At 45.1% G+C, this 12,627-nt stretch overlaps 1 protein-coding gene across 1 annotated transcript in view; it reads right to left on the minus strand.

Moving 5' to 3' along the window:
• The window catches only part of KALRN (kalirin RhoGEF kinase), a 492,654-nt gene that overhangs the window by 329,322 nt on the left and 150,705 nt on the right, over positions 1-12,627 (minus strand). Inside the window, 1 exon segment of the mRNA XM_074144827.1 lies at positions 444-518. Coding sequence (XP_074000928.1) covers positions 444-518 — 75 coding nt within the window.

Raw genomic sequence — 12,627 nt, forward strand, 5'->3', positions numbered from 1 at the left:
TGCAGCATCAATGGTACTTTTAACTGCAAGTTGATTGGTATTGCAAATGAAACACCAGTGATTTACGGGTCTGAGTGCTTCCTACAAATAGGAATTAATTCTATTCACTGACCTTGAACCCAAAGCAGGATCCCTGAACCATTCTAAATGCTGAGACAGCACAGGTCTGGGCTGGAGATGAGAAGCTGCATTTCATCCCACCTGTGCTGCCCTTTTACCTGTTTCTCAGAATATGAAGAAAATCAACAGGGGCCGGTTTCCAACACTCAGAGTTGGATAGCCCTGTTCCACATACATCCCTTTTCTTAGCAGAAGAGCTAACTTAAGTACTACCAATTCCAAACATGAAACTGGTCCCTCACGACTCTGCAGCACCATAATGACCAGGATTCTGCAGGCAGTGTTCATGCTGGGCTGCAGGGATTCAGAAAAGATGTGCTCACCTGACACGAAGGCCACTTTCTCCTTCAGTATAGGAAGGACATCAGCAGCTTTTAAACCATCATTTCGAAAAGAACCTGCAAAACAGAGGTAAACAGGAAAGCCACATTAGAAGAGAGTATGTCCTTGCTCCCATCTTCACAGACACACCATGTTTCTCAAAATCAGACTGGAGAAAGTCTATAAATTACATAAAAGCACCAAGAAACAGACCCTGATGGCTGATACACAAACAGCATTCGCATCAATAGAGGTGTTTGTAAAAATAAAACACAGAGAATCAGCTCATCACTTTATCCTTCAGAAGTTCTGAAAGGTTAACAAATTTCCCACCAACCAACCAGATCTATCCCCACTGCCTTTTTCACAGACCACACTATCAAGCATGGGAGATGCCCAGCTTGCACACCACGCCAGGAGCCTTCTCCCGTCACCGTTTTGAACACAGTCCAGTCAAAATTGCAGGGAACATTACAGCACATACACAGCTATTTAGCATCAGCCAGTGAGACAGATTTGCACAGAGGCTGGCTTTAAAAAGTCTTTTCCCCTTTTCCCCTCTCTGCTCTACACAGCACAGCTGGAGATGGAATGGCTCAAGGTGGGGACTGTGCTCAGAGGGAGGACACGCTGCTTACAAGCCAGCCAAAGTTTTCCCTGGGTAAGGAGTGGTTCAAAGCCACAGCGCATCCTCATGTATTTGTGCTGTTTGATTACATATTAAACATACCTGCACAGGCCATTTGCCTTCCCTGCAGTGCCAAATTATTTTATGTCTCCTGAAAGTTCACCAAAAAATCCCAGGTTTTTACTCTCCTAGAAGCCTTAGGAAAAGAATTGCTGATGGTTTCAGCCACCAGCAGCATCTTTCTGTTTTGCAAAAGACCAGCAGTAACAGATCACCCCGCAGCAGGCCAGACACCACTATTCCATCAGCGCTATTACAAAACAAAAGGTGGGTTTGAAGGACATCTTTGCCGTTGCTCTGAAAAATAACTCATCCATCACTGGGTAGTGAATATCCATCATGAGTGATCTTCAATATGGCCTTAATCCTATTGCAGCTCATCAAAGAGTACAACACATTTGAAACCCTGTATTTTTACTTTCTGCCTTTCACAGGCAGGCAGCAACCACCATTCTTCTGAGATGGTACCGGAGCAAGAAAGTCTTCTCACTCAGCAGCTTTCTTGACCAGCTAGAAACAGGGCAACATTGCTCCAGCCATCACACCTTCCTTGCTGAACACAGCAGATGACACCTGACCATCTGGGTCCAAAAGTGGGAATGGGGACAAAAGTTCTCCCCATAAATTGTGATCTATTTCTTGCATCATGCAGCCTAAACAGGTACAGTGGTTCGACCCAGACACATGGAACAAACAGGATGAAGACCATAACAGCCATTTTCACTTGCAGCTGAACCTGTGTACCTACAAGTAGTAGTAGTATTATCACGGTTGAGGTACTGTTAATGGGGTAGCATTTGCCATTCACAGTCAGCTTGTGCAACAAGACTGTCTCGTACATGCAAATACATCCCTCACCGGTGACCAATGGTTACTACTATCTCTCTGTGTCCCCACATGCTCTCAGGTGTCACCTCTGTGACACTCAGCTCCAGAAGACGAACAAGCTCACCAGCTGAGCCTACGCTCGTGAAAATCTGCACACAAAGGAGTGAGGCAATTCAATGCAAGGCCAAGACCAATGCAACTGCAATTTGAACATGCACTGGAGCACGGTCCTGAGAGACTCCTAAAGAGTGCTTTGTGTCAGTAAAGTGTTTTGGGACCAGGGAAACTAGCCCTTGTTGCCGAACTCTTTCTGTGTTCGAGTAAGCAGGACTTCATGCACTCGGTGTTAAATACTCAAGGCTTTGCTATTAATTTATCCTGAGAATAACGTCTCAGATCCCAGGCTGTTGTTAGCTCACATCAAAGGTAGGAACCGTTCAGCCACAGGCCATGTTTGGAATTTAAGCAGCTTTGTATATACGTATCTCATCCAACCGTGAAGCAAACAAGAACAGCCAATGTGGTAGACACATCACAATGGCTTGAGGACACCGGAGTACTGGGCCAAATTTCTCCAGCTGCAAGATCAGCAGTGTCAGTGCAAGTTGAGTTTTGGCCAATATTTGTTAAATTTGTCAGGGAAACAGCAAAATCAATTCTTAGGCACTTAACTGTGCAGTAGACATTATACAACTGAAGTCTTAGTGAATATTACCCAAAAAAGTCAGTGGGTGCAGTATTCATACATGTAGAACACACATTAAGAACTTCTTAGCAAGAGCTTACCATACTGAGGGCTGAAGGACAATTTAAAATACCTTCCCACAGGAGGGACTGCTTCTCACAGAAGTAATACGCATGGAGACCAGGAGAAAAATATATGACTTTTAAAGATGGTCAGCTCCTGAACTGCAGCAGGGCAGGCTGCAGGCAAGGGGCTCACTGTTAGCAGCCCCCATGTCCTGACTGTGCACAGGAGAGACAAGAAAAGACACAAATAGGGACAGTGCTGCCAGCAGGTGTTTTCACCTTTCTCACTATTCCCCAGGACAGGTCAGTCACGCTTCAAAATGATAAACGAATTAGAAAACTGTGAGCTCTCCTACAGCCAAGGAATCGACAAAAACTCCCAAGAGCTGCAAGACTTCCCTTGGGATGAGGGAAGAAACCCCTGAAGGTAGATCAGTGACTAAAGCAATGCCCTTGCTCTGGGTGATGTATGTGATCACCCAAGTGGCAGCTCATGACCCACAAATGAGGCCGAGGCCATTGCCTCTGCTTTCAGAGGTCACTCCAGCTCCTGACAAAATCCTCATGTTAGCAGCTACATCTCAGAGCCTGCTGTCAGGTTTTCCAGCGAGGGCTGAGGGAAGGGATGCATAAATGGGAAAACCAATGCAGTAACAAGGGCTCCAAAAGCAACAGCAAATATGTCTCCAGGAGCACCCAGGGCAGCAATGATGCATTCCCCAGTTCATAAGTTATTATAAGCATACCCCTAATAATGCTCATTTTCATCCTATTCCCCAGCTGTTTCTAATACATTTGTTTTGTTTGCGTGCTGGATCTGAAGACATGTCTGCATAGCACCATCTAATTTCTGCTGCAGAGCCCCGGGTATACAACCATCTAGCCAGTTCGTTACTAGACGATGACGAAGGCTGTACTTTGTAGCCTGTCCTACACTTCTCTCCTATCCCTGTTAGACCCGAGCCCTTCTGTGGCAGAAGGACAGAGAAGGACAGACAGGTGAAGGAAGGGCAGGCTGAACAGTGAGCCATCCTGCCCACTGGTTTGCTGGTTCACCATTATCATGAGCATGGGCCTACACAACAGTGCCCCTCTCACCCTTCTACCAGCAAGTCTCCCCACGGTCTGCAAAGAAGCTTGAGCATTGCAATCACCTCTTCCAAAAGAGAGGCACAGGGAGCACAGTGCCATGTCCCAGTCACCCTGCAGCCCCTCACACCTCTACCACGTCCTGGCTTAGTGTGCTATCCACATAGCGCAGACACTATGACTATCCACAAACTTTTATTACTCCAACGACACAAGAAGAAAACACCACACCTGCAGGAGCAGCTGACAGAATAATGTATTCTTGTAAACTTGGAAGCACTGAAAAATTAAAGAAGTGGATCCTCAGCATGGCTGAGTCACGTTTCAGGGCAGAGCAGCATCGCACGTGCACAGCCCGTCTCCTAGCAGGGATTCCCGGTGCGGCAGAAGCAGCTCACAGTCTTAGGTGAGATGCTGCAATGAGAAGTCAGCTGGGCGAGATGGGAAGCTTAAGGCATGCTTCCACATTAAATGCAGCAAACCTGAAATTGAGAAAAGAAAATTATTTTTTCCCTGCACAAATGCCCCAGCTGGCTGGAGGAACTTGCTGCCGCAGGACGTGGAGGTCAGCAGCTCAGGGGGCTTCCCAAATGGGATATAGATCTGCAAACAACAAACGTCTCCAGGGAACTGTGAAGATTATAAAATAAGCAAGAGTTTTGGAAGGAATATAAGCCTACAAACTTTGGCGTGAAAGCCAAACTCTAACTCTTGGAGTGAAATATAAATTATCCCTGGAGAGAGCCCCGCAGGCTTTAAGATTTCTTTCTCTAAGCAGAGTGCAGGGCCTCTGTTGGAGACACTGTCTTGGGCTAGATGGACCAATGGTCTGCTCCAGAGTGGCTTTTCCTAGAAAAGCTTCAATTCTAATCTGAAAAATGCAGCTCTTGGCTTCAAATAAAGATCAGCTGCTGGAAATATGGAAATACTTTCTATACTTAAAAAAAAGTACGCGTAGGCAAGAAGGCGGCCTCCTGTCAGAGCACTGCATGGGGCTTAATCACTTGGCTCCTGATGCCTTCAGCGGGAGTTGTTCATCCCAAGTCCCATGCAATGTTTGAGGAAAGGCAGCCCACATTCTCATAGTTCTCAGAACAGATTTGACTATTTAAAAACTTTGGCATGAAGTTTCTTTAACCAAACAAAACTGAACTCCTTGGGCTAAACCCATCCCTCGAGGAACTCTACTGGAGTCCAGGAGGCAACACTAGGATTAATCTGGTCCATATTGTTTCTTTCTTCTTCCCTCAGTAAAGGCCTCTCCTATATTTCTTCCCCCACCCCTGGTTTTTGGAGCACTTCTCTCCTAGGTTTATCATAGCCTATTTGCCTTCCTACCTCTTTATTTGCCTTCCTACCTCTTTTTTTTTCCCCCCTCAAAGTCTCAGTGGATTTTATGTTTGTTTGCAATAAGGTAGCATCTTGGCCTTCTACAACATACAAACAGAAGGGATGTCTGATGTGAGCAGAGAGAGGCAGAACAAAGGAGACATTATTATTCCCATTGTAGCCTTTGCAGGCTGAGACACAGAGAGATTGACTTGTCCAGTGTCAGACAGAAAGTTTGTGCAGAGCTGAACCCTCATTTCCCCAATGCTTCGCCAATGCTTTTCTCATACAACCATCCCTTTGTTTTCTGGCAGAATATAATCCTCCTTTTTCTTCTCTTTACACTTCTTGCTTCCTCCTCCTGCCCTTCTCTCTCCATTATTCTTTCTTGCTGTGATTTTGCCTCAAATATTTACTTTGTGTGTGTGCTAAACCCTTTTTAACCCCTTCCTCCCTTCCCTGCACGCTATTGTCTTCCCTCACAGGGCTGTGAGCCTTCCTCGTTTGATTTCTCTGATTTTCTACAAGCCATGGAGAGGGGCTTAGCCGAGGGATGACGGGGCCTTTGCCGCTGGGATTTTGCTGGCTGAGGCTCATTGGTTCAGAGGCAGAGAGGCCACAGCATGGCACAAGCATTTGGTTGAATAGAAGCAACATGTGCTCCAGACTAGTATTTTAGCACCATCTGGCAGAGATAAATAGGGCTGGACACTCTGCATCTGCTGATCACTCCTCTGCGGACAACAGCTTGATCCCTAGTGCAAAGAAAGGACATTTTAGTGCCCTGAGCCCCCCGGGAGCCTGCAAGGCTCTCCTGCCACGCTTCCCCGCTGCAGGCAGCAGAAGAGCAGAGGAAGGAAGGAAGGATTGAATTGAATTTAATCTAAATGCAGCAACAGCCACAAAAAATACAAAATTAATCTGTAAATATCATTACCAACTATTATTGAAGATTAACCCAGAGCTATATACTTCACTAACAAAGGTTATTATTCTCCTTAATAACCAATAAAAAGTAATACCTGGCCTCACAGGAAGCATTTATAGTCCTAGGACTGCAGGTCAGATTGTGGCAGGGACAAGGTGAAAGGCAGGTTGGACTAGCACCATAGTCCTGGGGCAAGGATGGCGGCTGGCCCCCTCCATCGTTGGTTCACTTTGTCAAGCAAGATCTTCTCACCCGGTGCGCCTGACACATCCGCCCTTACTAAACGAACAAGTGCAGTAAACAGACTGTCTGCATCCAACATCCTGAGCAGTAAATATGGCCACAGCATCCAACACTCATGTAGGGAGACCAGCAAAAGCTGGTCAGACATTGCTGATATTTTCCGTGGAAGCAGAGCTGGCATTGGCTGTATTTCTCACCCCATGCAGAGCAGGGGCTAGAGCTTGCTTTCAGCTCTGCAGTGGAAATGTAAATAATCCCTGGGACCTTTGTAGACTTGTGATGGCTTTCCTGCTGTATAATTGAAGACCCACACAGCATTTAAGCTTGTGGTTGAAGTCCACTTATTTCTGTACATGTAAGTGTATATAAACACAGGATTTAGACATACAGGTATGCAAAGTGGGTTATAGGTACCTCATAGAGGATCCAACCATAAATCTGCTGTGAATCCGATATCTAGTATTCCTGTTAGTCTTGCATAGAGTAAGTGGTTTTATGCCAGCAGACCTAGCATGCAGAACTACACACAGACCCACACCATAGCCTCAAAAGCTGCAAGAACCATGGACACCAAATAGATGGTCTGCACATAAGACTGATCCCCCTGCACCACAATCCAAGCACTTTATCCCAGCTGAGACAAAAGTTATAACATTGCTGCATTTATTCTAAAATGAAAAGATGAATGTTGTTTTTATATGTAATACTTAGGCTCAGTCCAAGACTAATATTATTTTCTCTCTGTTTCCTTATTCTGTCCTTCCTTTTATTAATTATACACCACTACCGCTCACTGGAACATCCTTCTGGTCACAGCCATTGGGTGGCAATACTACAGACCGCCTCTGCTTCCAAGTTTTGCCAGTGCTTGTCAGAGGTCCAGCTGCCTTTCTGCCCCCTCTGCACCGACAGGTCGGTCCCTCTGATTTCCCCCTGCATGAATCCCTGCAAAGGGACAGCCACTGCCAGCACAGCCCCCTTCCCTCCCTTGCCTGTAACACCCAGAGAGGCAGGGCTGGGTTTTGGGGGAGCTTGCTAATTGCTGAGATTGTTATTCTTTCCACGAGGTACTTGGCAGCATCGAGCCTCCCAGCACAGCCTTTGAATGTCCACACATTCAAACAGTAGCCCCAGCTTGAAAACACGCCAAAGAATAGGCAAGGCTTCAAGAAAGATACAGCCGCTTGCAGCAAGCATGCAAATTCATTAGCCTCTGTGCACATGTGGCCTTTAATAAGCTGTGTTCAGCATCTGAAGCCTAAAACATCGCACCCTGTGCATCCCTCCTAAGCCAACAGCCAGGCTTCACCTTTTCATACATGGCACAAAACCATTCAAAGCATCAGAAGGATACTGAATTAATGCACAATCTGTGGCGAAGGCTCTGCATCGTCTCCATCCATGGGGGATTTTATTCATTTCATTTTAAACATACACTAATAGAGATGCTAAGAGAATGCAATGACTGTGAGTCAATCTTCTACGCATTTCCTTTTTATTTTCATCAGGACTTTAGAATCAGACTGAGATCTTTCAATTCCTACCCTTAGAGAAATAATTAGACATTACAAGTAGCCCCGTGGATAGCACATCTGACTGCTAGTCAAAAGACTTGGCTCTATTTGTGGTTCTGCTCTGAAATTGCTTTGTGATCCTGAACAAGCTGTTTTAACTGCACTAGATCTTGGTTTTCCTTTCTACAGAAGGGAAATAATGACTGCCCCCATTAGTAAAGCACAGTCAGGTCCACAGACCACAAAAGCACCTTACAAACATGAATTAATTTTGTCTCAGAAAACCTTTCCGAGGCAGGGAACTGTTGCAGTGTACTTTTATAGATAGGCAAAAATGAAGCGCCAACATTAGGAAAAGACTTGCTCTTGTGACCACAGAAAGCACTTTTTGGGCAGGAAAGAGAGACATTAAGAGAGTCGGAAAAATTAGGTCATCTGACACAAAATCCTGTGTTTTATTTCTGAGTGTGCAAGGGATGGATGTACTGTCCCAGAGGGAAATGAGTGTATTCAGCACCTTGAGCTTTTAGTCATTAAGTGTCTTGCTGTAGATTGCACTACACATCGGTGACCACCCAGATGTCTTTTATGGTGTTAATAAAAAGCTATGGGCCATTTGTAATCTGACATCACATTTTAAGCATGGCCATAGTTTCTACCCAAGCCTAGTGTGCATGAATATTTTCTTTTCATTTCGCTCCACTCTCAATTCCAATTGGATTCCTTATGGAAACATTCCTCAGAATTATATAAACCTGTAAAAAGTTTAGACCCACTGATGCATTCCTGTAGGAAAGATGCAAGTCCTCTGTGAAGTTGCAGAGCTGGGTACCCAGGGTCCCTTTCTCTATTAAATTCTGTAGGTTAGAATAATTTCCTTTAACTGGCATTGGTTTAATAGACAGGCTTTTTCCAAAAAGCTGCAGCAGGGCATCTGCCAGCACCTGTCACGTGTCAGTGACGTGCTTAGGGCTTCCCATCCATCTCTCAGAAAGCCGCCCTCTCGGATCCTGGAGGTCCCCAGCCGCCAGTAACTTCTCCGGGACAAAAAAAATAAAATAAAATATCTAATTATGTACAACATTCAGGAGGCACTTTGCTGAAACGCCAGCCTTACAAAGGAACCATATGCCAGTGCCTCAAGTGTGCTTTGCAAACATCTGCCTCTCAGGGGGATTTCATGCCAGACAGTAAGAAAGCAACTTTAATTAGAAGCCAATTGAGATCCTTGTCCCAAGGCCTGTGACTTCCCTAAAAAAGAAAAAAAAATCCCAAACAAACAAAGCAATTGCATTTGCCCCCGTGTTTAAAAACAATCTATACATTTTCTCTTTTATTGCAGAATTCTCTTCATAATTTTTCTGACAGGGTTCAATGTGCCCCGTCTGAACAGATACCCAGGCGGACAAAGTTCCCATTGCCTTCAGAAAGATCCCTGCCCAGGAAGGATGGTTGTGTCTAGTGCAAGTGTCACAGTAGGTTTTAAATTAGTCATTCTTGATTGTGTTTCATCCAACATTCACAAACTACTGCCTCACTATTAATTAGGCTTACATTTCCCTCTGTCTCACCTCACCTCAAATCCCGTCTGATCAGATATCTTTCTTCCTTGGCTCATCCCCTTCGGTCCCTCTTTCTTTCTTTCTGCTAGGGCCTATGATTTCAGCTTGCAGCTAATGTGTCATCCTGTGAAGCTGATTTTTAAAAAAATTAACAAAATGAAAACCCAAACCTGTAACTCCAAGGGGAGTTTTCCCTTCCCATGCATGAATTCCCCGGTTAGGGATAAAGCTCTTGAAATGGGGCAGGCAAGTAGAAACCGTCCCTGCAGAGGGGTACGTGGGAGAGCAGCCAAATCCCTGCCAGGATGGCAGAGGCTGTCCCCACCCCTGGATGGGACACAGTTCATCCAGACTAGGCAGTCGCAGGTCTCTGGGTGATGCACCCCCAGACAAAACCAGCAAAACCAAGGCAGCAAGAACAGCAGAAGGCAGCACATCCCCATAGGGGCACAGGGAAGGCTCAGGGGTTTCGCTGTGATGCTGGGCTGCTCCAACAACAGCTCCCCGCAGCCCTTACCTGGAGAGTAGGACCTCCCTTCACATCCCACTCTTCCGTCCTTATTTCAGTTTCCCAGGATCCACTCTTCTCTGCAAACCAATCTAAAATCCATCCCAGCCCACCGACAGAGACTGTGCATAACCCACTTGCAGTTGACTTCAGATTGCCCAGACCTCTCTCACAGAGCACCGAACTGTAAAGCAGCGGCGGCAGCAGCTCCTCCGAGGGTCTCACAAGGAAATGCCCTGGGTGTAACAGCAATCAGTTTAACTTCCCCAACAACATCCTAAATCTAAACAAAAGCAGGGCAAACATTTTACATACATCAGCGGGAGGGGGAAGGCAAGACACTGACAGAACTAAATAATTTATCTGCCTCTCTTACGGATGCTGACATTTTTGACACACATTAAACATTAATGAAAATCATTTTATGGATGGCTGAGTCATGCCAGTCAATGCGTAATCTCCTGCCTCTCCACCTGCCCCTTTCATCCTCATCTGGTTCCTATCGCAGAGCGCAGCCACTTGTAACTCTGCCCCCTGAAAGAGGCTGGGCTGCCCCAGATGCCAAAGAGCAGAGCGAAAGCACCGAGGGGGCTGAACAGACCCCAACAAACACATGGACAAGAACCGAGCCCACCGAGTCCTAACCCTGCTGCTGTTAAATTCACAAACCTGCTGTTTTGTTAATTAGCTAACATGAGATGCTCTGAACCATTTTGGAAAGCAAATTACCTCCCTGATTTCCAAGAGCTTCCTAGTGCACTTTTTTAAAACTTACTATTTTTTCTTCTCTCAATATATAAATGCCAATTAAATTACTGCCTGCCTCTGTTTAATCTAATGTTAACTTTCTCATATTTTCAGCCTCTCCCCAATGCCAGTACGGCCCCCTTATGCCCAAATCTCTTTAGCACGCTAGTATAAATGTTTATAGCCTTAAGACTTACTGCTGTAAGAAGCTTGACATTTTTGTGGTAAAAACCTGCAATGTTATTGTAATGTTGAATAGAAAAGGATCACCAATGGGTTGAAAATGCAGCTTTCCTTTAGTTTATTCCAGCCAAGGACACATATAAAGAGATGACTGGGATTAAAACTTCACTAGCTGTCTGGATCTCTTCCTGGACAAGCAGTCCTTAAATTTGCTGAAATGATACTCACCAGAAGGTAGAGTTACACAAAGCCACTGGGCAGCCTTCAAAGACAGAGGATATGCATTTAATCTCATCTTACATATCCCATTAGACTGTGAGACTGGACGCCAGCATTACCAGAAATATGTTCTTCATCCCAAATGCACTTTCCTTTATGGAAGGGGCTAAAATATATCTAACAAGATTATCACCTAAACTCAGTAAATTGGCTTCTTCTCACTAAGGGAGAGCTCAGAGCTGCACAAATAACTGGCTACAGGTTAATGAGATCTGACTGATCTCCAGAGGGTGCAAGCTGCTGCTCTATAGATCCCCGACAGCTGGAGTCAAATGACCATCCAAGTCATCCCTAAAACACAGGGAAATAGTTTGGGGCCCCTCTTTCCAGACCACTGCCAGGTTGCAAATGCAAAAGCCACAGACCTGACCTTGTCTCTTTATTTTTTTCTTTCAACAGAGGTGACAGAATTGCAATATATTGGCAATGATTTTTTAAATTTCACAGATTGCATTGTAAAATCCTTTTTCCACGCATGTCTTCCCTTCTTCTGAAGGGATTTTACTGGTTGGTGGTTTCCCAGATTTCAGTTTCACTGAACAGCATGCTCTGCAAAAAACAGCAATTCCAGGCAGGAGGAAACTGTCACATGCAAATGTCAGTAATAGCCCACAAAGTTCATTAGAAAGGTCTCCTAAAGATAGTGAAATTATACATTGATCACAGATGACCTATTGCAGCCTGTGGTGTCTTACCAGGATCTTGCTACAGGCAGCTGCTGAGCCTCATTTGAGTACAATATCGAGGAGCAGACCCCAATCTAGGCCCAGTTAAATCAACAAAAGGACATTTATTACCTTCAGTAAATTAGAGATGAGGGGAAAACACAGCTTCTCCTTTCCCCCACATCTCCTACTGCAGGTAAGATTTCACTCCTCCAGCTACAGCAGCTATAATAACCCATTTTTATATTTTTCCCCAGTCAGGAATACATCCTGCATACACATCTCATGCGAGGCATCCCTGCTCTCCAACACAAACATGCAACCACATGCACCTTCGCATATTTTTGTTCTAGCTTTGCTGATGAAAGGACAGACCGTGTCCACATTTCCAGCCTACAATTCAGCCTGGGGTTTCCATGCCTCTTTCCTTCAAACTCCAGCTCTGTTGCTGGAACGACTTGTCCATCATGTTAGTTGTTCAATAACTCTTAGGCGCCACCATGCTAATATGGCTTTGAATAAATAACAAGTCACAGTCAGAAGTCAATGAAACATTAGGAGTGATGACAAAACAAAAATGGCAAATTAACTGCACAAAGGAAAAGAAAGAAATGCACTGTTATTTTTCTGCCTGCTTCCAAAGAAAAGACAGAATGAAAGACGGGCTGGAGTGAACAGATTCATCACGCTTTGGCTTCATTACTATAATAATTAATTTATATTAGCAGGTGCACATTAAGAAGGTCTGTTTCCACCCCTCTGCCACCACCAGCTGGTGTAACATGCGTGTGTCAGTCATGGGAAACAGTAGTTGTGCTGATGCCCCTCACAATCCATCTCATGTCTGCGTCCTGCCCTGCCTGCAGCTTTGTT

The sequence above is a fragment of the Numenius arquata genome, chromosome 3 (assembly GCF_964106895.1).
Source record: "Numenius arquata chromosome 3, bNumArq3.hap1.1, whole genome shotgun sequence".
Classification (NCBI taxonomy): domain Eukaryota; kingdom Metazoa; phylum Chordata; class Aves; order Charadriiformes; family Scolopacidae; genus Numenius; species Numenius arquata.